Source organism: Rhagoletis pomonella, unplaced genomic scaffold, assembly GCF_013731165.1.
Source record: "Rhagoletis pomonella isolate Grant_MI unplaced genomic scaffold, Rhpom_1.0 Rhpom_scaffold_00008, whole genome shotgun sequence".
Lineage (NCBI taxonomy): Eukaryota > Metazoa > Arthropoda > Insecta > Diptera > Tephritidae > Rhagoletis > Rhagoletis pomonella.
In genome coordinates this window covers 4,128,747-4,155,010 of record NW_023458562.1, presented here as the reverse complement: position 1 = coordinate 4,155,010, position 26,264 = coordinate 4,128,747, and the positions used below count along the sequence as shown (strand labels likewise).

Below are 26,264 nucleotides of genomic sequence, written 5' to 3'. Positions count from 1 at the left end.
TTCTGCATTGAGAATGCCGGCGTGAGGTGTTAGAAGAGATGGCTGAATTTTCATATAGGAGGATCCGTTGGCTTTTTGTTCTATGACCGCATAAGCTGCTGTTCCATTTAGGAAAGGACCGTCCATAAAGTAGGTGGTCTCAACTGGTATTGTGCTTTTATACGCTAAAAAATTTTTAAGTAATCAGGACACGTATTGTTTTATCATGTGAACTAATCGTAGTATCTATCGTTGTACTTGTTGGAATGTTGTTTGTTGGTTTTTTGGTATTGGAGAGTTAAAATTGGTCAGATGTATCAGAATGTGTTGAATGCTTGAAGCGTACGTGTTACTTTTGATGATTCTCTTGTAAGTATTTATATGATACCAGAAAGTGTCGTGTAGTGCATGTGAAGGTGTTGTTATAGATTTAGCTGCTTAATTTACTGAACTGTTAAGCAACAAAGACTCAAAATCTTTGTATTGAGCTTCAACGTTTGTATTGAGCTCTCGTCCATCCTTCGGTGTTGGTGTTAGAAGTGCGGATGCCGTTCTGTAACATTTATTTAAGGCTACATCTATTTTTAAATATTCATTTTTGAGGTCCATCCATAGAGCGTTATGCAGTGCCGCAAAACTCCTTCTGTGAGCGAACGACATATTGAGAGTGCAGTTTCCATATGCGGACCTTTTTATAAGCTTTTATTTAACTTGGTCATCCCGCGCAAATCGTGGAAATTTCCAATCGATTTTAAACTAACTTCCCGACAAGTTAGAGACTTGAAATTTTCAGCATAGTTCTAATCACGATGACAATGCAATTTAAAATATAAATTAATTCCCTATATGGTCCAGGGGTCTTGATTCAAAGTCGGTCAAAAATTAGTAAAATTTATAGCTAACAGAGCGTAATTTGCCAAAGAACGTAAAACCAGAGCAAAGCTATTTATGGCGAATTCTAGATATCAACCTAGTCTAGATATGAACCTCGTTGTAGGCATCATATCAAGGAGATACAATTAGAAGACTCAAGAAGTTTCCCCGCCAGAAGAACTTTAATATTGCGCCTAAATATATGCCACGCTACAGCGGAAGTGGACGACACGCCATTTCTTTAAATGAAATTAACTGCTGCTATATGTATGTATGTACATATGTATGTTTATACAAAACGTAAGCAAACAACATTTTGCTTGCATAGTCTTCTGTTCTCTTTCATTGCAAGTTGAATTATTTTAATATCTATTGCAAAATTTTGTACATAAAATAAAATAAAACTATTTAATATACAACGCTTTTATAAATGGACTAAAAATTAGAAAATAAAGTAATGTAAAAAAAAATATTTTTTTAAAAATAAGCTTTTATTTAACATGTTTAATCAAAGGAATAAAATAAAGTAGTGAAACAAAAATTTAGCAAGAAAATTTTGTCAAAACTGCACTAAAATGAATAAAATAAAATAAGTTAAGGTCTCGTTAAAGTTACTAAAAGCCATTTAGTGAAAGGAGTTATTCAAACTAATGAAAATTACTAACAATTTGTACTAATTTACTTCGTTTTTAAAAAAGCTTGTCGGCTGATTAAACATGTTAAATAAAAGCTTATTTTTAAAAAAATATTTTTTTTACATTACTTTATTTCCTTGTGCAAATAACTTCGAGCAAATTATCAACCTTGTCTAAATTACTTGTAATTTTTTGAGTGTGTTCATTCCACCGTAAGTTTCTGGTGAATGTTACTCTGTTCTCATCGTTGTTTTGAAGTTTATATCTACACTCCCAATCGTGGTTTTAGTAAAATCGCAATTTTGCTTCTTTCAGATATGAAGAGCTATTTTGTCCCCAAGTATGACTGCGCCTTTATTTGTTGCCCATTGGTATATTTTTGCGTCGAAGATATTTAAGCTTCTACTCACTTCCTCTGCTGTTCCAGAGGCCAGGCAAAAGATATTATCCGCGAATATACCCATATAATCTATACCGGATTGGTTTACTAGCAATTTGGAGATGGTGTTTGTGTAAATATTAAAGAACAGGACCGATAAAGGGGAACCTTGAGGTATTCCATTACCAATAGTGTAACTGTGATCCTTCTATGAGAGAGAAAGGAGAGCACAAAATTTAGCAATATTTTTGGGGCAACCCACGCATGAAGCTCCTGTATTATTTGCGAGGATATGACCCTATCGAATGCTTTTTCTAAGTCCTTAGAGATGACAACACAGTGTTTGTTGTTTTGTAGATTTGCTTTGATCTGATTTTCTAGGTGATAGATGGTATGTATATAAGATGGTAGATGGTCGGGTATATAAGCATGTTGAATGCTTATTATTGGTGTTTTAAACACTTTCCATAGTATTTTCGAAAATAGATTTTCTAGAACACAGAACTGGTAACAGGGATATAGGGTGATAACCTTCGCTACTATTTTGATTCTTTCCAGGTTAGGGTATTGGCGCTAGTATGGCATGTTTCCAGTCATGAGGGTATACTCCTGTTCTAGAATTTGACTGTATAACTCACGTAAACGATTTTTAAGGGAAGGTGAAGCGTTCTTGATCATCCTATAGGTGACTTAGTCATGACCGGGCGTGGTGCCTGTGAGGCCTTTTGGTGTTAGATGTATGTAGTTGTTAACGTTGTTACCACGGTTGCCACAAAACAAAAAAATTTCTGACCACAATTTACAAAAAGAAATTATCTAAAAGTTACCAAGTCAAAAACAACGTTTTATTACACAGTAAAGTGTAAATACAATCGTTTATTTGCCATAAATAAGACATGGGTACAATAAATAGTTTTGTTAAAAGAAAACTAAATAAATTCGTTTTACATATGAGGCCATGAGGGCCAGAGGAGCCTATCTACAAACAAATTTTTAGTATTTAATATAAGAAAAAAGGATCTATAAAAAATAAATGCCGTCCTTTAGTAAAAAATTCATTGCACCTATGTGATGCTACATATTATAGTAAAAGAAAACTAATAGGGCGTGTCTCGGGCTATTACCGTTTCGTTTGTGGTAATGCATTTTAAGGTGCACCTCAACTTTCTTTGATGTGTCAGTTAAGCTACTCTGGCGCTCAAGGCCTCATATAATAACTAAATACCTTTACATACGTATTTATATAAATAAATTTTTATTCAATCTCTGTATACGTGCGTGTATAAAGAAGAATATAACAAAAATTTGTGAAACAAAAAACAACAAATAAATATTTTTGCAACGCACGCGTTTTTTTCAAAATATACTTTTCATAAAAACGCGCTTTAAGCTCTTGTCTTTTGAACGGGATCTTAGCCCCAGAAAAAAAAAAACATTATTTAAAAAATCAACTTAAGTGCATATACCGAAGCGCCCTTTAGCGCTGCCCAAACTGCTATTCAAACCTCCTTTTTTTCATTTCCTCATATATGGATCAAAGGCCTAACAATAAGTATTGAACGTGTGGCATATTTCGTGATATTCACGGCTCCGCATTTCGCGTTGCATTTCGGACAAATTAGATGTGGTATCACCATATAGATAATAAAATATAGTATAGATGATTTTCAATAAAATAACATTAGTTTAAGATTTCCAGGCTTCTGATATATTAGACTTTAAACCTCTCAACATAAAAACATGTAAATACTGACGCGATAAATAATAAGGGTCTTCATCTAAAGTGATAAATTGGTTAAAATTATCAGTTTATCCGGCAATTCACACTTGATCATGTGATTGTTGGCTTCGTTGGTTTTTGTTAATATATCTATTGATAGAATGTTTAACTTTTAGGTGTGCTCATCCTTAAGTTATTTGTTTTTGTTATTTTATGGCCTTAAATCAATTACATTCAACAATTTTTATTGCGCTTGAGGCCGTTTTTAATGAAAAACTTATTGTGGGAAAGCAACAATAATTTGAAAAAATGGCAGAAGTGATAGCTATTTCGGAAATCTCCACATTTCCTCATCTTCTTTCAGTAGGATTCGAACCGACGCACAGTGGTCCAATCTGCTCTATTAGGGTAATTTAATTATTATATTAAGAACTAAGACTAACAACTTTTGCCCATAAAATGGGCAAGATCGAATAGAACCATATAATTAAAAAATCGTTAAATTTTTTCGTCAATTTCTGGTACATTTTTTAAGAACTTGCGCATGGTTATAGATACCTGCATACCTAAAACTTGTTTAACTTTTTGGGATGAATTAAAAATAGAAAGTCCGTTATGTATATACTGTATTGACGCCGGATCCGAATCAGCCGTTTTCTCACCTAACTTTTAGATTACGGGCCACTTTATCGTCTCGATATACGAGTTTTCGTTTTCTCATCAGCGCATTAATTTCTCGAATCGATAAATGGTGGCTCACCCGATGCAACCTCTAAAAATGTGTACCCAACTTTAAATTTTGGTTCGGTTTTGGAGTCAGATATGTTATATATTTCAACCAAGGTTTTGGTTTTTGCTAACAGTTGCTCTTGCTCTATATTTGCTTATGTTGCATTGCCAACCTTTGAAATTATATGACGAATGTAGTGAAGTTTCACTCTCGGAAATGTAGTGAAGTTTCACTCTACGGAATAACAAATTTATTTTGACCGGTAAGATAAGAAAACCAAAACACTTTAAAGTGAGGAACAATTTATCTGCCCTGTTGTAAGTAAACGATACATACGATAAATTTGTGTCGAATACACCGGCACACAAAAAAAAAATTAGTGTGATGTGTATTTGACCGGACTTACCTATGGTTATGTATTTCGACCCGCAGAATTCGAATTTGAAGTCAGTTTGGCCCATATACCTCCTAGATTTCGAGAAAACTTATGGTTTTAATGAAAAACTTATTGTGGAAATAATTTTTCAAGTTATTGTTGCTTTTCCACAATAAGGTTTTTCATTAAAAACGGCCTCAAGCTCAATAAAAATTGTTGAACTTAATTGTTATAAGGCCATAAAATAATAAAAACAAATAAAAACAATCTTCAAAAATTGTTTGGGCTGAACATATAGCAGGCGGCCCCAACTGTCTCCCATTCATAAATATAATTATTGTTATTAATTCGTAATTTGATCATAAATTTATTTTAAATATGTTCGATCAAATACAATAAATCAGTAATTTTGCTTAACAAATATATTGTGTCACTCAACTAAAAATGACAGTTGATTTGACAGATTTCAACTGAAAAAGTGTGAAGGTAATATAGAACTAGAGATCAGTGAGCCTTAAAACGTAGTACGTTTACTTCTTGGGAAATTCTCATTATTTTTAGAGAAATTGACAGCCCATTCGACAGCTGTCAAATCTCAAGGTTTTAATTTCACGTAAAATTCGTGACTAGCGTGTCTAAAACCCTTAGCAGTAGCATTTAAAAAATATTTTCTTATTATCAGTCAATTTGACAGCTGTCAACACTCAAAGCTTTAATTTGACGTAAAATTCGTGATCAGCATGTTTAAAAAGCTTATCAGTAACGTTTTTAAAAAGATTCTCTGATTTTTTTTAAAAATTGGCAGTCCGTTTGACAGCTGTCGACTGTCAAACTTTTAATTTGACATAAAATTCGTTACTAGCGTGCCTAAAAACCTAATAAGTGGTATTTTCAAAAAGATTTTCTTATTTTTAAGGAAATCAGCAGTTGATTTGATAGCTGTCAACTGTCAAAATAAAAATTGTATGGCATATTCAGATTTAGCATAACAAAAATACTACGATAATGCATTTTTATTATAATCGTAACAGCCTTTCTAATTTTTCGCGTAAAATATAGCTTCTCCGACCACTGTGTGACGTAAGAAAGGCGGTTTTGCAATTGGCCGATGGGCGGTTTTGCAAAAACATCGACGATATGTTAAAGGTTGTTTCAATTTACCCAGCAGGGAGTGACGTTAGCTTATACCTAACTTTAGTGTGTTTACGCGAACAGTAGTGGTAACTATTAACTGTATATTCTGTTCGAAAAAGCTATGCAAAAAAGTCTGTTATTTGTTAATTTGTTTACATATTCTGCAGAAGGTGGTCCTATATTGGAATTCCGTCAGACATAACATCAAAATGATGATATAAAATTTCGAACTTCATTTTATTTGTCCTGACACCCATTTTGCGATACATATTTTAATTAATTGAATTGGATTTTTTTAAACATGTAATGAATATAGTTAGGAAATATCCTAGATGAATGCTCCTAGATTGTAGATTTTTTTCTTTAAATTTATATTTTTTCACAAACATCCCCTACCTTCCCTTCATTTCAGATTTCACCTTTACTACACAACGAAGACCAAATATACCACAATATTGATTATGAAGTTGATGAATATAAGTACGTGGTAATGGGTCAATTACGGATGGGAACCAAAGTTCATTGACTGAAATTATATTAGAAATTGCAACTGAAAGCTGACAATTGCAGAGTGCTATACTGGAAACTGTATTTTTATGGTTGTCGTTATAGAGAAAAATTAATAATTGTTCTATTATTTCTGCACTTTGTTTTATTTAAATTCTATCGAGATGATCTAAAACTAGATATTTTATAAATTTTAATTCTTTTTACCGTCGGCAGTCACTAAACCAACTGAGGTGGCATTGGTTTCCATAATCTACCCATACATTTTACACTTATTGCTTAAGCTTAGAATCCAGCCCTTAAGAAAAACGAAAAATTCATATACATATTAAAGAAATGGAAAAGAAATTATCTTCCATAGAAATTTCTGAAAGCAGTTTGCAGCTCTTAAGAAAAAATGCTCGTATATATATTTCTTGAAGAAAATTTGCAGCAACGGTAAAGTACTTTTTGAAGTAACAGAAATAATGAAATATATTTCTTAAGATTTCCTTAAGGGCTGGATAGTAAGCTTTAGAATTGGGACTTTTTATTGCATTTTTTTATTTTTTTTTTAGAAAAGATATCGGGGCTTCACGTCTACCACATAATGAGGACAAAACCAAGCTACTGATGCATAGATGGCGTTACCCAAGCCTTTCCGTTCATGGCATTGAAGGCGCTTTTTACGAACATGGCGCAAAAACCGTCATTCCAGCTAAGGTCATCGGCAAATTTTCTATACGTTTAGTACCTAATCAAAATCCAGAACACATCACAGAATGTGTGATTGATTACTTGAACGCGAAATGGCATGAGCGGGGCTCTCCAAACAAAATGAAGGTGATTTGTGCGCCATTAAGTAGGTTAAACGTATGCTCTAAAAATGTAATTTAAAGGTCAACCTCGTTAGCAGTGGCAAACCTTGGACTGAAGATCCAAACCACCCTCATTATGAGGCTGCCAAAAGAGCCATCAAACACGTGTTCAAAACTGACCCTGACATGACTCGAGAAGGTGGCTCTATACCTATAACATTGACACTTCAAGAAGCCACTGGTAAGAATGTTATCCTGATTCCTGTGGGAGCTTGTGATGATGGAGCACACTCTCAAAATGAAAAAATAGATATTTTCAACTATATAGAAGGTGTAAGTAACAAAGCCGTTTTAGCCATGTTTGACATATATTTATTACAAAATTTCAACTATATTTTCAGACAAAGCTTCTTGGAGCTTACCTGCACGAAGTTGGGAAATTAGATTGAAATTTCGAATTAATTCCACTTACATCACAGGGATAACAATTATGCAGTATATATATCAGCATTAACACTTTGATAACAATTTTTAACGTGCAATAAAAATGTACTGAACAGAATTTTTAAACTAATCAGTCCACGTGTCGCCATATTTATTTTTGTGACCCCGGGTTGAGGTTGATGTATTGGAATCGGAGCCAAAAGGTGCTTTCAATGCTTCATTCTCTCTTATAACCACTGGTGCATTTGCTGACAAAGGGCGAGAATATGGATTTTGCTGTTTTTTCTCATACTCCTCGCGATTTTTCTTCCGTAGCTCCTCGTAACTCAATCCGTGTTTTGCTTGGTCGATTGGTACATCGGTTTCGTAGAATGGAGATGGATCTAAACAGAAAAATGTAAAGTTTGATTCATGGCTCGATGAAAACAGTGAACTTACTATCTAATGTAGGCCGATAAATATCATCAAGCCCCGCAATAGAAGGGCGAGTTTCTACATCTAAATTAAGAGCGCTGCTACGAGGGAGTTCTCGGCCAAGATCTTCGTTTGTGCTTGACAATGTTGAATTAAACGGATTCAAGCCCAGCCCGATTCCCATCCCTTGATCGGGATTAAGCCTACCCATTACGCCGCCATCCTTTCTTCTCTGCTTTAATAATTCTCCTAGCCTTGAATTGGGCAATCGCATTAGTTTTTCTGCGCACTTTTGTTGGTAACTAAATTTTCCAAGGAAATAACCAATTATTACACCCACCACCACTTTAGGCACGGCGCCATACTTAAAGTTGGGCTGAAATATGACAAAAGATAATATAATTAGAGATGAGCACTGTGATTCTTAGAAGAATATTATAAAGCATTTTACATTATTTTATGAGATTGGTTTTGTCAAAGGCTGAAGTAAGCTCAGCAGATTCAGAGTTGAGTGGAGGTCCCAGCCGTCACCAAACACACACGCCCAGTTCTGTTACTGGAGTGCCGACAATCTTACATTCAAGAAGAGAGAGAAACGGATTAACAGTGACGTTCGTTGTAGCGGCTACAACAACCCCGCCCAGATCGGTTAATATCTCAGTCGTTGTCGTCAAGTTCCACTAACGGCAGCCCTAAGAAGCGTGCAGCCTCAATAGGGTCGGTCCACAACGACAAAGGCGTTAGGGTTGTTGGGCATACGAAGAGATGTTTCGAGTCATGAGGTGTCTCTCCGCATTCCGGACATTCAGGTATGAGCAAGGCGAATTAATATAAGGTGATAGCAGGAGTACAAAAACAAAAATTTAAATGTATTTTGTTTTTGCTTTGGCGGCTTAAACTGTCAAAATCTGTAAGAGTGTGTGTAGAAATTCAAACAAAATTTTTCAATTTGACATCAGAAGCCGTGCGACGAATCACATACACAAAATCAGCTGATCTAGTAACACCACCTTATATAAATTCGCCTTGGGTATGAGTTTAACCTGCTGCAGTAGCCAGAGCGAAGTGGGGCTATTGTGGTTCTTGTCTCCCGAGGCAGATGAAGCTCCGTCTCGTCTATGTCCGGTGGTTAAGCGCCTAGAACGGCATTCACAGGTCTGGAGTCTATATAACTCGAGACTGACTCCCTGTGAATGCCGTTCAGGGCCTGTCGATATGCTGACGTTGTTTAATAACCCTCTGGACCTCGTTGTTGTTTTTGTTGTTGTAGCGGCTACTAAGCCCCGTTCGGTGCGGTTCATCCATCAACGTTGTCGTCTTTCAGCTAGGGGGAGGCCCAGGAAGTGTGCTACTTCCAGAGGGGCTGTCCATAGGGACAGGGCCGTTAGCTGAGTGGGATTCTCAGGGAAGAGGTGCCGGGAGTCATGTGGCGACTCTCCACATGTCGGGCATTGGTTGGGCACATCCTCGTTGATTCTGCTCAGGTAGCTGTTGAGCCTGCTGCAATAGCCAGAGCGAAGTTGGGCTATTGTAGTGCGGGTCTCCCGAGGTAGACAAAGTTCTGTCCCGTCCACGTCCGGTAGTTGTGTGCCTAGAACGGCATTCACAGGGCGGAATTCTACATAACTTGAGACTGATTCCCTGTGAATGCCGTTCAGGGCCTGTCGGTAGGTTGTCGGGTCCAGAAGTTATTTAATATACCTCTGGACTTCGTCTGTCAGTTCGTAAAGATGCCTCCTGACGTGCCGTGGCGAGGGCTCTTCCGCGAGCAATTGCCGCAGGGATGACCACGTCTGTGGCTCCCAGCGAGGAACTGCTTGCAGAGCATTATGTTATGCTCCTTTACTGGGAGCATCTGGGCCTCGTCGTGAAGGTGGTGTTGCGGCGTCATCAGGAGGCATCCCGTCGGAGTTCGTAATGCCGTGTTTTGGCAGGTCTGCAGCTTCATCCACTGCGTCCTGCTAGTCTCCGGCGACCATACGGGCGCTGCGTAGTTCAGAACCGGCCGGCCAATTGCTTGTATGTTGCCAACAACGTTTCTTTATCTTTGCCCCAAGTGCTGCCGGCCAGCGACTTGAGGACATTGTTGCGGCTCTGTACTCTGTTAACAATTGCGGTTGTATGCGCCGAGAAGGAGAGCAGACTGTCGAAGGTAACTCCGAGGATTTTCGGGTTATTCACCGTCGGTATTGTTACGTCATCGACGTGAATACCCAGTGGCAGTCTGACCTCCTTCGTCCAGGTGGTAAAAAGGGTTGCCGAGGATTTCGCAGGGGATAGGGCAAGGCTCCTTACAGTGAAGAAGCGAGAAAGTTCGGAGAGGTAACCGTTTACTTTTGAGCACAAGTCATCTATTCCATTCCCAGACGCCATGATCGAACAATCGTCAGCATACGAGACTATATCAACACCTTCTGGTGGCTGAGGAAGCCTTGATATGTAATAATTAAACAGTAGCGGGGACAGGACACCACCCTGTGGTACCCCCTGTTTAATTTTACGTGGCTTGGTGGTTTTGTCTCTGAAGATTACTGACGAGTGTCGACCACTCAGGTAATTCGCCGACCACCGTTTGAGTCCCTGTCGGATGAGGAGGTCTCTATATCTTCTAGTAGCGTTGAATGACTGACAGTGTCGAACGCCTTGGACAGGTCCAACGCTACTAGAATAGTTCCCTCACAGGGGCGGTTTCGGTTTAGGCCACGAGTTATCTGAGGGTTTATGGCGTTAAGTGCTGTTGTTGTACTATGCACTTTACGGAACCCATGTTGATGCTTCGCTGGGGTCAGGTGGTTCGTGAAGTACGGGAGCAGCCGGGCCTCGAGTGTCTTCGCTACCGGGGAAAGGAGTTATCGGGCGATAAGACTCTCCTTTGTTGGCTGGTTTCCCCGGTTTGAGCAGTGGGACCACTCTCCCCATTTTCCAGGTGTCTGGTATGATGAGAGTGGCCATTGACAAGTTGAGGACCTCCGTTAGGTACGCTACCCCCGCAGGACCCAAATTTTTCAGCATCAGCATGCATATTCCGTCGGGACCCATGGCTTTGGAGGCTTTCGCCTTCCCGATGGCCACCTGAACTTCACCGCAAGTGAAAGCAAGGGGGGGCACAAGTTGTTGGCAGTTTGTGCAGCCTTCTGGTCACTCGACGCTTGGCTTTGTCCACCGGAGGATGCAGTATGAACTGCTAGCAAAATAGCTCGCGCATCGCTCCGGGTCCGACAAAGCATGGTCGCCGAAAGAAATTTCGACTCTGTCGTCGTGCTTCGTCGGATTGGACAGTGACCTCACGGTTGACCAAAGCTTACTCACACCAGAGGTGAAGTTACAGGTCTTCAGATGCTCTTCCCATTTCTTCCGCTTATGTACGTTCCGAATTGAGATCCCTAATACGGGGATTTCCGGGATCGGCCTGACGAAGGTTGTCGCGCTCATCAGCTAGAACAGCCGCTTCGGCAGGAAAATTCGGACGTGGATCCTTAATACATCCTGCTGGGATGAAGCGAGCTGCAGCAGCGGTGACAACCCTGCGGAACTTACGTTCACCTACATGGGTAGTGCAGTGAAGGCGCCCTCAGTAACATCCGTGAAGCCTTTCCAGTCAGCTTTGGAAAAGTTGACATAAGTCCGGTGATCCACGGAAGCAAAGTCGGCAGGTTTATCAATCGAGATGACTATGGGCAGATGGTCTGATGCTAGAGTCAGCATAGGTCGCCATGATACGCTGTTTATCAGACCAGCGCTGACAATTGTTAGATCTGGCGAGCTGCAGCAGCTGCCCATAATCCTGGTGGGTGCGTCGTCTTTCATTGTGCAGAATGTCGAATCGTCTCTCTGCTCAGCCAGATGTATTCCCCTACGATCATTTGACAGGCTTGAGTGCCAGAGATCGTGGTGCGCGTTAAAGTCACCAACTACCATACGGTTTTCACCTCTGAGTAGCGCACCTATTTCAGGGTGATATCCTGCCGGGCAGCTGGTGACGGGGGTATGTATACGTTAAATATTTCGAGCTCAACATCGCCTGACCGGATAGCAATACCCTGACATTCTAGGATGGTATCCCTGCGGTCGATGTCTGCTTAAATGAGACGATACTGCACGGTGTTGTGCGTGATGAACGCTAAACCTCCACCATTATCTCGCTCGCGATCTCGACGGTGCACGTTGTATCCGGCGCAATTCAACAGGGTTGAATTGCCGTGCAACTTCGTTTCTTGGGCCGCAGCTATTAATATTCCATGCCTTCCTATGAAGACAGTTATCTCCTCGATCTTGCTCTGGAGTCCGTTACAGTTAAATTGTAGCACCTTTGTGTGCCTTGGGAGACCGATTGTGATGTGTGGTATTAAAGAGTTGTGTTGCCTGCCGGCCCCCTGCTGTACGTGCTGCAAAAGGGGGTGCTGCCTTGTGGTGGTGGTTGGCGGCGTAGCGGGGGATGGATGCGACGGGGCAGCACAGCAGGGGTCCACATAGTCACTCGTCCAATCTCGTGTGTTGCGAAGTCCTGAGCACGCCCTAAAGTGGCACCAGACGAGGCAAGAGTTGCACTTGACTGATGTCACGTTACGGTATATTCTGGACTGACAGGCAGAGCAGATTGTCGGAGGGACTAGGAGTTGCCGGCGGCGGTGTGAGGGTGCTATTGTGTTTGTTTGCGTGTCTAATGTTGTGTTGTGTTGGGGTGTGGGTGTGTTGATTGTGCTACCCAGGCGGGTGGTGGTTTGCGGTGGAGGCGGTCCGGTTCGCACAGCATGGGGCCACGAACGACGTGGTCCATTGCCGGTGCATACGCAGGCCCGAGCAGTTACGGAGGTGACTCCACCCGTCTCTGGCATACGCTGCAGGTGTAGATTTCTGGCCCTGGGTTTGACTCTATGCCAGCCCTGAGCAGAAGGGTGCGGAGAAGGTGTAGCCCTAGGATTGAGCAACGTTTGATGGATTTCGACGACCTAAACGGGGTTAGATCGCCGAAACAACAGCCCTTGGTCGGGTAAAACCCGAGTCATTCCGGTACGTAGAACAGGCTGTCGTGGGAATGCTGGACCTCGTCCGTCAGTTCGAAGAGATGCCTTCTGACGTGCATGGGCGAGGGCTCTTCTGCAAGCAGCTGCCCATTCGGGTGACCACGTCTATGGCTCCCGACAAGGAATTGCTTGCAGAGCATGGTATTATGCTCCTTGATCGTCGTGTAGGTGGTGTTCAGGTGACATCAGAAGGCATCCAGTCGCTGTCCGTAGTGTGGTGTTTTGTGTTATCTGCAGCTCCATCCACTGCGTCCTACTAGTCCCAGGCGACCACACTGGTGCTGCGTAGCTTATAACCGGCCGGCCTATTTCCTTGTATGTTGCCAGCAACGTTTCTTTGTCTTTGCCCCAAGTACTGCCGGCTAGCGACTTGAGGACCTTGTTGCGGCCCTTTGCTTTGTTGACAATAGCGGTTGCGTGCGTAGAGAGGGAGACTGTCGAAGAATTTTGGGGTTATTCACCGTCGGAATTGGTGTATCATCGACGTGAATTCCCAGCGGTAGCCTGACCTCCTTCGTCTAGGTGGTGAACAAGGTCGCAGAGGAATTCGTAGGGGAGAGGGTTAGGCTCCTTGCAGTGAAGAAGAGAGAAAGCTCGGAGAGATACCCGTTTACTTGCGAACACAAGTCATCAATTCCATTCCCAGTCGCCATGATCGAGCAATCGTCGGGTAGGAGATAATCGAGACTCCCTCGCGGATGTGCCAAATGAGTGTCCGGCATGCGGAGACCCCTCACGACTCGAAGCATCTCTTCGCATGCCCGGAAAACCCGACAACCCTAACGGCTTTGTCCCTGTGGATCGACCTTATGGAGGCTGCACGCTTCTTAGGGCTGCCGTTAGTGGATTTGACGACAACGACTGAGATATTAACCGATCTGGGAGGGGTTTTTGTAGCCGCTACAACAACTACAAATCGCCTTGGTGGTTGAAATGTAAAGGATAAAGTTTGAAATGTAAAGGTAAACAGTAGTGGGGAAAGGACACCACCCTGTGGAACCCCCTGTTTTATTTTTCTAAGTTTGCTCGATTTGTCTCCAAACATTACCGACGAGTGTCGAGCACTCAGATAATTCGCCGACCACCGTTTGAGCCTCTGTTGGAGAGAGGAAGCCTCTATATCTTCTAGTAGCGTGCAGTGGCTGACGGTGCCGCCTCTGACAGGTCTGTGGCAACCGGACTGAACGAACGACCCGATGGTAACCCTGGCGGTTACGAAAGAACGAAACAAAAGCGCACTCAACAAGACCGACGAGTAAATTACTTTTTATCGAATCGCCGGCGAATACCAACCTATTTGACCCAAATCATATTTTAAAAATATTAATTAGTTTGTTAAGCGCTTTAGCTGTAGTTTTATTGTTACAACCCAATAAAGTTAGTTTAAACACAAACTAGTGATTCACTTTATCCCCATAACTGGTGACCCCGAAAGGAAAAATCGGAGATAGTGAGTCAACACGCGGGAAAGGACCTCCGGTGAGACAGCGTGTGCACTGGTCAACGAGGCGACTGCGCCGGTATTCAGAACATCCTCAAGTTCCAGAAAAGACCAAAATCAAGGGCGCAGCGTCGGCAGCGTGAAAGTGCCACTACCTCAAAAGTCTTTGGAACGCTTATTAAGCCAGCAAATATAACGGCACACCGAGTAACGGTTCTCGGTGACACCTACGACCTCTGGAAAAATGAGCGTGAACGGGAGCGAAAAGAACTCCGCAGAGTCTGCTAAAAACGACAGCAACGCTGACGACACCGAAAGTGCCAACAACGTGGACAGCGACAAACCGCAAATCAATGCGGTTTTCGGGAAACTACCGTTTCCCAAGCTCAACTCAAGATACAACATCGAGTCGTGGTTTATTAAGGTGGACGCATGGTTCGAGCTACAATGGTTTGGCGTACGTAAGGAGAAAGATAAGTACCCCGCTATAATAGCACATGCGGACGACTATATTCTGGACCAGGTTTTCGAACTAGTGCGCTGTCCACCTACAACGGCCCCGTACGCCACGCTAAAAAAAACCATAATCGATAAATTCAGCGATTCAGCTATGGCTCGACTCGATAAACTAACTGGCATACAGCTTGGTGACAGTAAGCCAAGCCACTTGCTTAGCCAAATGCAAAGGACGAATGCTACGAAAGACGAGTCCGTTATCCAGCAATACTGGCTTAAGCAACTACCGGAAGCCGCACGCGCCGTCATCGCCGGTATGCTCCAGGCGCAACCAAGCACACCATTGCATCAACTCGCCATTATCGCTGACGCGGTACTCGACGCACTAAGCCGCGATACGCACCTAACATCTCCGGCTAAGGGAGCTGGGGTCAACGCGATTGAAATGCCAGCAAACCGGGTGGCCTCTCTAGAAAAGCGGATCGAGAAACAAGATGCCATCCTCGACAATATTAACAGTAAGTTGAACCAACTGACTCTCCGCCATCGCAGCCAACAACGCGAACGTTCACGCAGCAACGCGAGATGCTCTAACACACCCCGTGGTACTACAAAGGCGGACCAATATCCGACTTGTTGGTATCATCGCGAATACGGAACGCAAGCTCGTAGGTGCCGCAGTCCTTGCGACTTCCCGACGAAAACCACAAGCACAACAAAAAACTGAGCACTGCCATACAGCCTAGGCTCGAAGCTTACGGCAGAATAGAATCATCGGGCAATCAGTCACAATGCGAATTAGAGGTAAAGTTTTCAGAATTCACAAAATCTAAACGTTTTTTCATCCCAGATAGAAAGTCAGGCGAACTGTTTTTGATCGACACTGGTGCGGAAGTATCAGTTATTCCCCCAACGCGGGCATGTCGGTTGTCGAATTTCAAAGGCAGCCCGCTGTTCGCAGCTAATGGCACCACCATCAACACGTACGGCGTAACACGGCGAACACTCGACCTAGGCCTACAACGCAAGTTCGCATGGGACTTCGTCATCGCGGAGACGAAGTACGCAATTATTGGCGTCGACTTCCTCGGTCGCTTTAACTTAATCATCGATATCGCGAATTCCATACTAATCGACAAAGCCCACAAATCCACTCATCGACAAAGTCCGCCAGGCATATTTAGCTTCGAAAAGATGAACATCAACGAAACATGCAGCAATTCCGCCGATATCACAAATCTACTCCACGAGTTTAGTGGGATCACTAATCCTAATGCAACGGCCCCATCGGCAACACAGGCTGGAGTAACTCACTGCATCGAAACGAAAGGCCCGCCTGTTTTCGCTCGACCAAGACGCCTCACAGCAGATAAATTAAAAGCGGTAAAAGAGGAGTTCGAATTTCTAACCAGGCTTGGAATTTGTCGGCCATCAAAAAGCTCGTACGCCTCCGCGTTACACCTGGTCAAGAAAGCAAATGGGGAATGGCGCCCATGTGGCGACTATCGTGCTCTTAACGCCCAGACAGTACCGGATCGTTACCCGCTACCACACATACAGGACTTCACGCACTTCTTGTACCGAAAAGGCGTGTTCAGCAAAATCGATCTCAACCGAGCGTACCATCAAATTCCCATCGAACCTGGCGATATCCCGAAGACGGCAATAACCACGCCATTCGGATTATTTGAGTTTACGCACATGACGTTCGGTCTGTGCAACGGGGCGCAAACGTTTCAGCGTTTTATGCACGCAGTTTTCCGTGGACTAGACTTTGTTTTCGTGTACATCGACGATGTGTGTATCGCTTTAGAAAGCATCGAGCAACATTAAGGCCATTTGCGACAAGTTTTCGTACGTCTTCGACAGTTTCACCTGACGATCAACCTCAGCAATTGTAAGTTCGCTCAAACTCAAATAGAATTTCTCGGGCACGTCGTCACACCAGAAGGTATTAAGCCTTTGCCTGAAAAAGTTCAAGCGATCGACAATTTTCCTCGGCCCAAAGTTGCCAAAGAACTACGACGGTTTTTGGCGATGATAAACTTTTACCGTCGGTTCTTACCTAACGCAGGGCATCACCAAATACCGCTGGTAGAATTAATCCCGGGAAATCGAAAAAATTATACAACCCCAATCAAATGGACCGAGGACGCGGTCAATCACTTCACTGAATGCAAGAAGCAGCTAGCAAACGCAACACTACTAGTTCGCCCAGCACCAAATGCCCAGATATCGCTAAGTACAGACGCCAGCGATAATGCCATCGGTGCTGCACTCCACCAAATCGTCCACAATGAATTTCAACCGCTCGCATTTTTTTAGTAAAAAGCTCACCGACGCCCAACGTAGGTACAGTACCTATGATCGGGAGTTGCTCGCAGTATATCTAGCCATAAAACATTTCCGTTCGACCGTTCGAGGTACGAACCGCCATAAGCCACTCGTGTATGCGTTCAGGCAAAAACCAGAGAAAGCATCACCGCGACAGCTGCGACAGCTTGATTTCATTGTTCAGGTCGCCGGTACCGAAAATACCACCGCCGACGCACTGTCACGCATCGAGACAATCGAGTCAATAGCAATCGACTACAAACAAATCGCTGAAGATCAAACAAAGTGTTCAGAGCTGAAAAAACTCATCGAAGGCAATACTTCTCTGCAGTTAAAATGGATACGCATGCCAAATACCGAACACAAAATCTGTTGTGATGTATCTACACCGGAGGTACGCCCGTTTATACCACAATCGCACCGTAGAAATATCGTCAACAAGTTGCATAGCATTTCACACGGAGGTGTTCGGGCAACCACAAAACTCATCAAGACACGATTCGTTTGGCCGAACATGGAAAAGGACATATCAAATGCAGTTCAACGGTATCTCAGCTGCCAACGATCAAAGGTCAGCAGACATGTGCGATCTCCTTTGCAAGCAATCTCGTTACCATCGTGCAGATTCGAGCACATTCTCGTGGACATTATCGGCCCATTACCGCCATCGAACGCATACCAGTATTGTCTGACGATCATAGACAGGTACACACGCTGGCCAGAAGCCATACCGATTAGAGACATAACTGCAGAAACAGTCGCAAAAAAAACTTGTCAGCGTTTGGTTTTCACGATTTGGCATACCTGCGCGCATCACCACTGATCAGGGAAGACAATTCGAGTCCCAGCTGTTCAACGAGTTGCCACGCATGCTAGGCATAACTCACCTGCGTACAACGGCATACCATATCCGCAAGCGAACGGGATCATCGAACGTTGGCACCGTTCCCTGAAAACGGCGGTAACTTGCCACGAACGAGAAGACTGGAGTTATCGCCTGCCTATAATACTCCTAGGACTTCGCACAGCATTTAAGCCCGACATCGGAACAACTGCCGCGCAACTCGTTTACGGCGCCAATCTAAGATTACCGGGACAGTTTTTTTAATGGCAGCCAGAACCATCGACCACAATCGGATTTCGCTAAACAGCTCGGCGATATAATGCTGGACATACGTCCAACTCAAACCGCGAACCACGACAGTACCAAAACCTTTGTATTCAGCAAATTGGCGGACGCAACGCATGTCTTCGTGCGTAACGACAAAGTGAGGCCAGCGTTCCAACCGCCATACGACGGCCCATACACCGTAATCTCCAGACACCCAAAGTATTTCACCGTCCAAATCAACCGCAATAGAGTAAATATATCAATAGATCGACTTAAACCAGCTTTCATCGAATCACACCAATCGGATATACAATCGCCGACAATTTTAACTCAACAAAATTCAGTCCAGTCGCACATGACTTCATCATCAAGTCATAGTCCCACAGTCAATACACCAATAAATCGCCTCGGACGTAAAATAAGACTTCCCGTCCGTTTCAGAACGTAAAGTCTGGGGGAGCTCTGTGGCAACCGGACTGAACGAACGACCCGATGGTAACCCTGGCGGTTACGAAAGAACGAAACAAAAGCGCACTCAACAAGACCGACGAGTAAATTACTTTTTATCGAATCGCCGGCGCATACACACCTATTTGACCCAAATCATATTTTAAAAATATTAATTAGTTTGATAAGCGCTTTAGCTGCAGTTTTATTGTTACAACTCAATAAAGTTAGTTTAAACACAAACTAGTGATTGACTTTATCCCCATAGGTCTAACGCTACTAAAATAGTTCTCTCACACAGACGGTTGCGGTTAAGGCCACGTGTTATCTGAGTGTTTATGGCGTTAAGTGCTGTTGTTGTACTGTGCACTTTACGGAAACTATGCTGATGCTTCGCTGGGGTCAGGCGGTTTGTGAAATACGGGAGCAGGCCTCTAGTGTCTTCGCTACCAGGGAAAGAAGTGTTATCGGTCGATAAGAATCTCCTTTGTTGGCTGGTTTCCCCGGTTTGACAGTGGCACCACTCTCCGCACCTTCCCAGCAAACACAGTCTCTAGCGTTAGAGAGATTTGGATTTCTGCATTAGATAACTAGGGTAATTCTCTAATCGTTCCCGGGCCGATAACGAAGTTAGAGAACTACATTAGAATTCGATTCGAGAACAATTAGAGAAACAATGCAAATTCAAATAAAATAAATAAGCAATATTGCAAATTAATGAATTATAAACTATTTTTAAGCTCAAATAATTCATTATTATTTTATTGCGAATACATTTAATAAATATTTTGCAAACAATTTTTTATTTTTTATTTATAACTTTATTTAACAAAGAGAAACAGCAGTTTGAAATTCACATTCGAATCCCGTTATATATCAACATTAGAATTCGATTGGAGAATTCATATTTTCTCGAGTCGAGAACTATGTCCCATTTATGTTGAGATCGCTATGATTCTCGACAGTTTTTCGAGTCGTTCTCTAACGTTTGAGATTGGAGAATGTGGCTAGTTCTCCAATCATTCTCTAATCGATAGCTAACCTCAATGTTTGCTGGGTTCCAGCTGTCTGGGATGATGAGAGTGGCCATAGACATATTGGAGGTACGCTACTCCCGCAGGATCCAAATTTTTCAGCATCAACATGCATATTCCGTCGGGACCCATGGCTTTGGAGGCTTTCGCCTTCCCGACGGCCACCTGAACTTCACCGCTAGTGAAAGCAAGGGGGGCACAAGTTGTTGGCAGTTTGTGCAGCCTTCTGCTCACTCGACGCTTGGCTTTGTCCACCGCAGGATGCAGTATGAACTGCTAGCAAAATAGCTCGCGCATCGCTCCGGGCCCGACGAAGCATGGTCACCGAAAGAAATTTCGACCCTGTCGTCGTGCTTCGTCGGTTTGGACAGGGACCTCACGGTTTACCAAAGCTTACTCACACCAGAGGTGAAGTTACAAGTCTTCAGATGCTCTTCCCACTTCTTCCGCTTATGTACGTTCACTAGTTGCCGAATCTCCGCGTTGGGATCCCTGGTACGGGGATTTCCGGGATCGGCCTGCCGAAGGCTGTCACGCTCATCGGCTAAAACAGCCGCTTCAGCCGGTACGAAGCGAGCTGCAGCAGCAGTGACAACCCTGCGGAACTTACGTTCACCAAGGTAGACGTCGGTTGGTGTGGGGAGCGCAGCGAAGGTGCTCTCAGTAAATTCCGCGATGCCTTTCCAATCAGCTTTAGAAAAGTTAATATAAGTCCGGTGTTCCGCGGAAGCAAACTCGGTTTATCGATCGAGATGACTATGGGCAGATGGTCTGATGCCAAAGTCAGCATAGGTCGCCATGATATGCTGTTTATCAGACCAGCGCTGACTATTATTATGTCTGGCGAACTGCAGCAGCTGCCCATAATCCTGGTGAGTGCGTCGTCGTTCATTGTGCAGAATGTCGAATCGTCTATCTGCTCAGCCAAATCTGTTCCCCTACGATCGTTTGACAGGCTTCAGTGCCATAGATCGTGGTGCGCATTGAAGTCACTTACTACCATACGGTTTTCACCTCTGAGGAGCGCAGGGTCAGCTTGATGCCAGCCCCGAGCAAAAGAATACGTAGCAAATGTAGCCCTATGGACAGGGTTAGATCGCCGAAACAACAGCCCTTGTCGAGTAAAACCCGAGTGATTCCGGTACGTAGAACCGGCTGTCGTGGGAATGAGAGAGACCGGATCGGGGCAATTGGTGAACGGCGTTAAGGGGGTTCACACGACAGTCGGGTCTACGTAACCGGTACGACCCAGATTTATATTTGGCCAAGACCTGCCACTCGAGCAATACTCCCCAAAAACTCTTTGGGCAATTTGTATACTGTTACAACAACAACAACAGCGGAGGTAAGGGCACTAGAATTGCGGCGGGTGGCTCACAGCAAGGTCGGGGCGACTGGCGAGCTGCGGTAAGTGCACTTTCAGTACGGCGCATACTAGGACCGATTCATATAAGCCCGTGCTCAAAAGTGTGTAACCGTGTAAACTCATGTATAAAGAAGGGATCACACGAATTGTAAATTTGTACAGATTTGTGCATTTTGGCAGTCCTCTCTGCAAGTCTCAAAATGTACAAATCCGTACTAATATACAAATCATGTGATCATATGATTTTTATAAAATTAAATCATTATTGTCGGCGATAACACTGCTCAACAAATAAACGATTTATTCTCTTCAACTTGCGGATCAAGGCGAATTTATACCATGATGCAATAATAAAAGGTGGTATCAGTTGTGACAGCTCGATTCGACACTGCCTTAGCTTAGTAGAATAAGAAGAAAAACGGGGGGGAAATTAATCCCCATTTCGTGAATAAATATAAAATTTCATATTTCCTTCTAAACAAAATTTGCTTTTTTATAGTACATTCGTAATGAAATGAAATAAAATAAGATAAAATACCTTTTTGAGAAAACAAAATGTGTATACTGAGAAAAAAAGAATTCAGCTATATTATTAGGCAAAGAATTGTTAAAGAAGTAACACTGCTTCACCTAAGGCAGTCAATATGGCGGAGTTAGAGCGAGAAGTTGCCAACCGATAATACCTTGTGTTATTGCATCATGAATTTGTACAAGGTGGTGTTGTTAGATCAGCTGGTTTCTTCGCCTTACATGTATTTTGTTATTGATTTTACTGATTTGACAGCAAACACATCAAAAAACAAAATACATGTAAATGTTGGGGCGAATTGAGATCTAGACATAATACCCGCAATACAAAATACATGGGATTGTTGTATTTGCCTTCTTCAGGATCAAAAGCCCGTCGCACAGTGTTTCGACTATATCAAGGCAAATTCATATAAGGTGATATCGATTCAACAAATACAAAAATTACTTGTATTTTCTTTTGCTTTTAGCGTTCCATTGGTAAGTTTCAGCTATTCTTCCCAGAATTAAAAAGGGGGTCAAGAAATACGAACACTGTCCCTTTTCACTCACTCACTAGCGAAATACAAAGTTTTCATAATCAAACGCTTCTCACAGCTGATGAAACACCACCTTACTTAAATTCACCGTGGAATATATGGAGACAGGTAGAAAAAGTCATGGTGACAGTTGATAAAAAAAACCGGTTGGGCCATGATATAAATATTTAAAGGTAAAACCGCTCGCTCAATTCGTCGGCCATCATTTCTTTTTTGAAGTTTGTCTACTTTATAAAATTGAAATTATGAGAGTAACTCAAATGCCAAATAAAAGTAAAACAAAAAACAAATAGACGAAAATTTCAAAATTTTCTTTTATTTGAAACTGAAAGTGAGAATTTGCTTGTGAGATTGAAAACTTTAAAACATTTGTGTTATGTTAGCAACTTCAAAAATGTTCAGGCTGCCTCTCAGCGTTTCTACCTTCAAGTTTTGTATCATGGGTTGGGCTTATAGCATGGAACAATCATTACAGGTATTGTCTTCGCAGAGAGTTGTGCTTCACATCGAAAATCGTGCTCCCTTATTTTCATTTTGACGCATTTCAATGTTCGATTCTTTTACTTTTAGTTGGCTTTGCTTTTGGTTTTCACTCAATTTAATTTTTATAATTTTTTCAACGACAAACGAAAAAACGTTTGAAATAAAGTGAGCTATAAAAATTTTTAAATTGTTTACTAAGCAAATGTTTATTTTTTGGCTTTTGCAAATTAAATAAGTTCTCTGCAGAAGGTTTGTTTAAAAAAATACGTGGACACATGTTACAAAAAAGAAGGTAGTTTCGTTACTACTATTTTTTTATTATAAAGCAGATTTTTTACATAGGCATAGCTTTACCACATTGAAATTTTTTGAGAGGGAAGATTTTCTTTTAAATATTTGGGGTTTAATAAAAGAGTAAAATTTACATTAAAAAATAGCAAGTTGATGTGTTCGATACTCAAATTTGAACGTTTTTCCCAATCGTTTAAAATATCCTTTGAATAATATCGATGTGCAGAGATGAAGAAATAAAATAAAATCCTGTTTTGAAACATTATTTATTAGAAAGCATTTTTTCATTGTATTTTAACAAAATAAATATATTTACGTAACAAAACTCTTTTTTTTAAAGTCCGAAAAATTCAGAATTCTCCCGAAGTGAAGTATCTAGAATTAATTCTGTATACAAAACTATCGTGGAAATCTAACGTGAAACATAAAATCTCTAAAGAATTGGCAGCATTTTGGCAAAGTAATCAGATCTTTGGCAAAACGTGGGGTGTGTCGCCCTAGGTAATCCTCTGGATTTATACCTCTGACCCATAATTAGCTATGCGTCAGTGGTATGGTGGATCAGATTCTCAATCAAGAGCAGGGGAAGACTGCTTGCAAAACTTCAAAGAACTACTGCCGTGTGCTGTACGGAAGCTTTCTCTACAAGACGTGGCGCTGCTCTGGATGCACTGCTGTACTTACCGCCTCTTTGTTTCTTCATACGTAGGGAAGCCTTAAAGGCCACCTGCAGACTAGAAAGAAACGAATGCCGGTATAATACTGGGGGGGCTAGGCGGAAATTGCTAGCGGCAGAGATCTGAGCACTTGCGTATTTTCAATGCCACAGGATAGTACGCCACCACTACCTTTGTTTTAGAGATTCTATAATGTTGAGTTCCCTGAGGCTGAATGCTGGTTTAATACCAGCACTGGGCCCGAATTCACACATAATCGAATCTTCACTGATGGCTCCAAAATTGACCTTCCAGGCTGAGGTATTTGCAATTCTCAAGGCGTGGTGGAAAATAGGTGTAACGACAGCGTATGTAGTAGGTGGCAAGTAACTGATGCAACAAATATCCCCACTCAAATATCCCCCCCACACAAATGCCTATTTGTACCTCTACAATGTACCCAATAATGTTGCGCAACATGTGTGAAAAGGCGCACTGCCAGGAATGGCCCCCAAAGGAGCAAGTAGGGAGCAGCACAAAAGCAAAGTAAAAAATAAATTTTTAAATTTCTAGCAATGCTCAGAAATAAAAATATAATTTTGAGTAATAACCATGGTGAAATAAATATAAGGTGATGTCACTTACATAACCCCACTTTTTCTGCATGCCAATTGAGGCCATGCATTTTGGGGTAGTAGAAAAAGGGCGAAAAGATTAGGATTATTTTTACTACTTATTGGGTACTATTTCCAATACATGCATATATCAGTGGACCCCACACCAGTTAAATGAAGCTTGCATCAATAAAATACTTTTTCTGTAAACCAGTGTAATTACAGTTTAATTTTTTCGCTCAAAAGAAATTATTATTACTTAATTTTTATTTTGTCGATCAAATATATTGATTTTAATAACTATTATTCAGTTATATTTTTCTAACTTAAAATGGCACCCTGAAATTGTGCATATGGAAACTGTGCATACGAAATAATGCATATGAACAAAACCGAAATAATGCATACGAAAAAAACCGAAATAATGCATATATGCACAGTTTCGGTTGAAAACCGAAATAATGCATATGAAAAAACCGAAATAATGCATATACAGATGCGTGCAACTAATTAGCAACGAAATTCAAAACGATATTGCTTGCAAATTATGTTTATTTATTTATTTTTAATAATTTTCATTTAAAATATAATTCAATCTATATCAGAAACCACCATAACAAAAGTTGCAAAGCTTGCACAAATTGCAAAGAAATTTATCAAACTTCAAAAAATTGTCACCAAAATTTTAAAATTTTTAATTAGACTATTTAGAAAATGTTGGGGTATGCAGTTTTGTAGCCCATTCAATTTTAGTATAATAAGGTGGAAGTTTCAAGTCGCTAAAGATTACCGTTGATTTTTTAGAATTTTTTTGTCGAGGGTGTTGCGGATTTTTTTCCATGTAAAAAAATATTTTGATCATGTGTTATATGGAAGAAAATGCGCAACACCCTCCACAAAAAAAATTCTAAAAAATCAACGGTAATTTTTAGCGACTTGAAACTTCCACTTTATTATACTAAAATTGAATGGGCTACAAAACTGCATACCCCAACATTTTCTATATATTCTAATTAAAAATTTTGAAATTTTTCTGACGATTTTTTTAAGTTTGATTAATTTTTTTACAATTTGTGCAAGCTTTGCAAATTTTGTTATTGTGGTTTCTGTTATAGATTGAATTATATTTTAAATGAAAATTATTAAAAATAAATAAATAAACATAATTTGCAAGCAATATCGTTTTGAATTTCGTTGCTAATTAGTTGCACGCATCTGTATGCACAGTTTCGGTTGGAAACCGCAGTAATGCATATTAGAAAAACCGAAATTATGCATATGCACTCTTTCGTTTGAAATCCGAAATGCATATGAAAAAAAACCGAAATAATGCATATATGCACAGATTCGGTTGAAAATCGAAATAACGCATATGAAAAAACCGAAATAATGCATACATGCACACTTTCGTTTGAAAACCGAAATAACGCATATGAGAAAAACGAAGTAATGCATACAATGCACAGTTTCGACTCAAAACCGAAACAATGCATATGAAAAAAAAGTGCATTCATGCACAGTTTCGACTCAAAACCGAAATAATGCATATGACAAAAACCGAAATAGTGCATACATGAAAACGAACTTCTCTCCGCGTAGGCGGCCTTCGGCCGCGCTTGGGGATTAAAACCCTTACTAAGTAGAACTCTCCTATCTGTGTTGCCGGAAAAGAGGGTACGGAAGTATTTTTGGGCAGAACTTCGCTCTGCGTCGGCGGCCTACGGCCCCGCTTAGGGATTATATCCCTTACTAAGTAGAATTCTCCTTTCTGTGTAGATGGAAAAGGGGGCCGGAAATATTTTTGCGTAGAACTTCTTTCTGCGTAGGCGGCCTACGGCCGCGCTTAGGGATTATATCCCTTACTAAGTAGAATTCTCCTTTCTGTGTTGCCGGAAAAGGGGGCCAGAAGTATTTTTGCGCACAACTTCTTTCTGCGTAGGCGGCCTTCGGCC

General features: G+C 41.6%; 2 protein-coding genes across 3 annotated transcripts in view; one reads left to right on the top strand and one right to left on the bottom strand.

The window, feature by feature from the left end:
* LOC118744124 (cytosolic non-specific dipeptidase) overlaps positions 1-7,704 on the top strand; it is an 87,403-nt gene extending 79,699 nt beyond the window's left edge. For both annotated transcript variants that reach the window (XM_036476859.1, XM_036476860.1), the window contains exons 4-7: positions 6,239-6,306; positions 6,891-7,155; positions 7,212-7,463; positions 7,532-7,704. In XM_036476859.1, coding sequence (XP_036332752.1) covers positions 6,239-6,306; positions 6,891-7,155; positions 7,212-7,463; positions 7,532-7,579 — 633 coding nt within the window. In that variant the 3' untranslated portion in view covers positions 7,580-7,704. The remainder of the gene's footprint in view (positions 1-6,238; positions 6,307-6,890; positions 7,156-7,211; positions 7,464-7,531) is intronic.
* The window catches only part of LOC118745049 (OCIA domain-containing protein 1-like), a 36,897-nt gene continuing 18,170 nt past the window's right edge, over positions 7,538-26,264 (bottom strand). Inside the window, exons 2-5 of the mRNA XM_036478585.1 lie at positions 24,349-24,441; positions 13,362-13,367; positions 8,013-8,367; positions 7,538-7,957 (exon numbers count right to left, since the gene is read on the bottom strand). Coding sequence (XP_036334478.1) covers positions 7,701-7,957; positions 8,013-8,367; positions 13,362-13,367; positions 24,349-24,441 — 711 coding nt within the window. The 3' untranslated portion in view covers positions 7,538-7,700. The remainder of the gene's footprint in view (positions 7,958-8,012; positions 8,368-13,361; positions 13,368-24,348; positions 24,442-26,264) is intronic.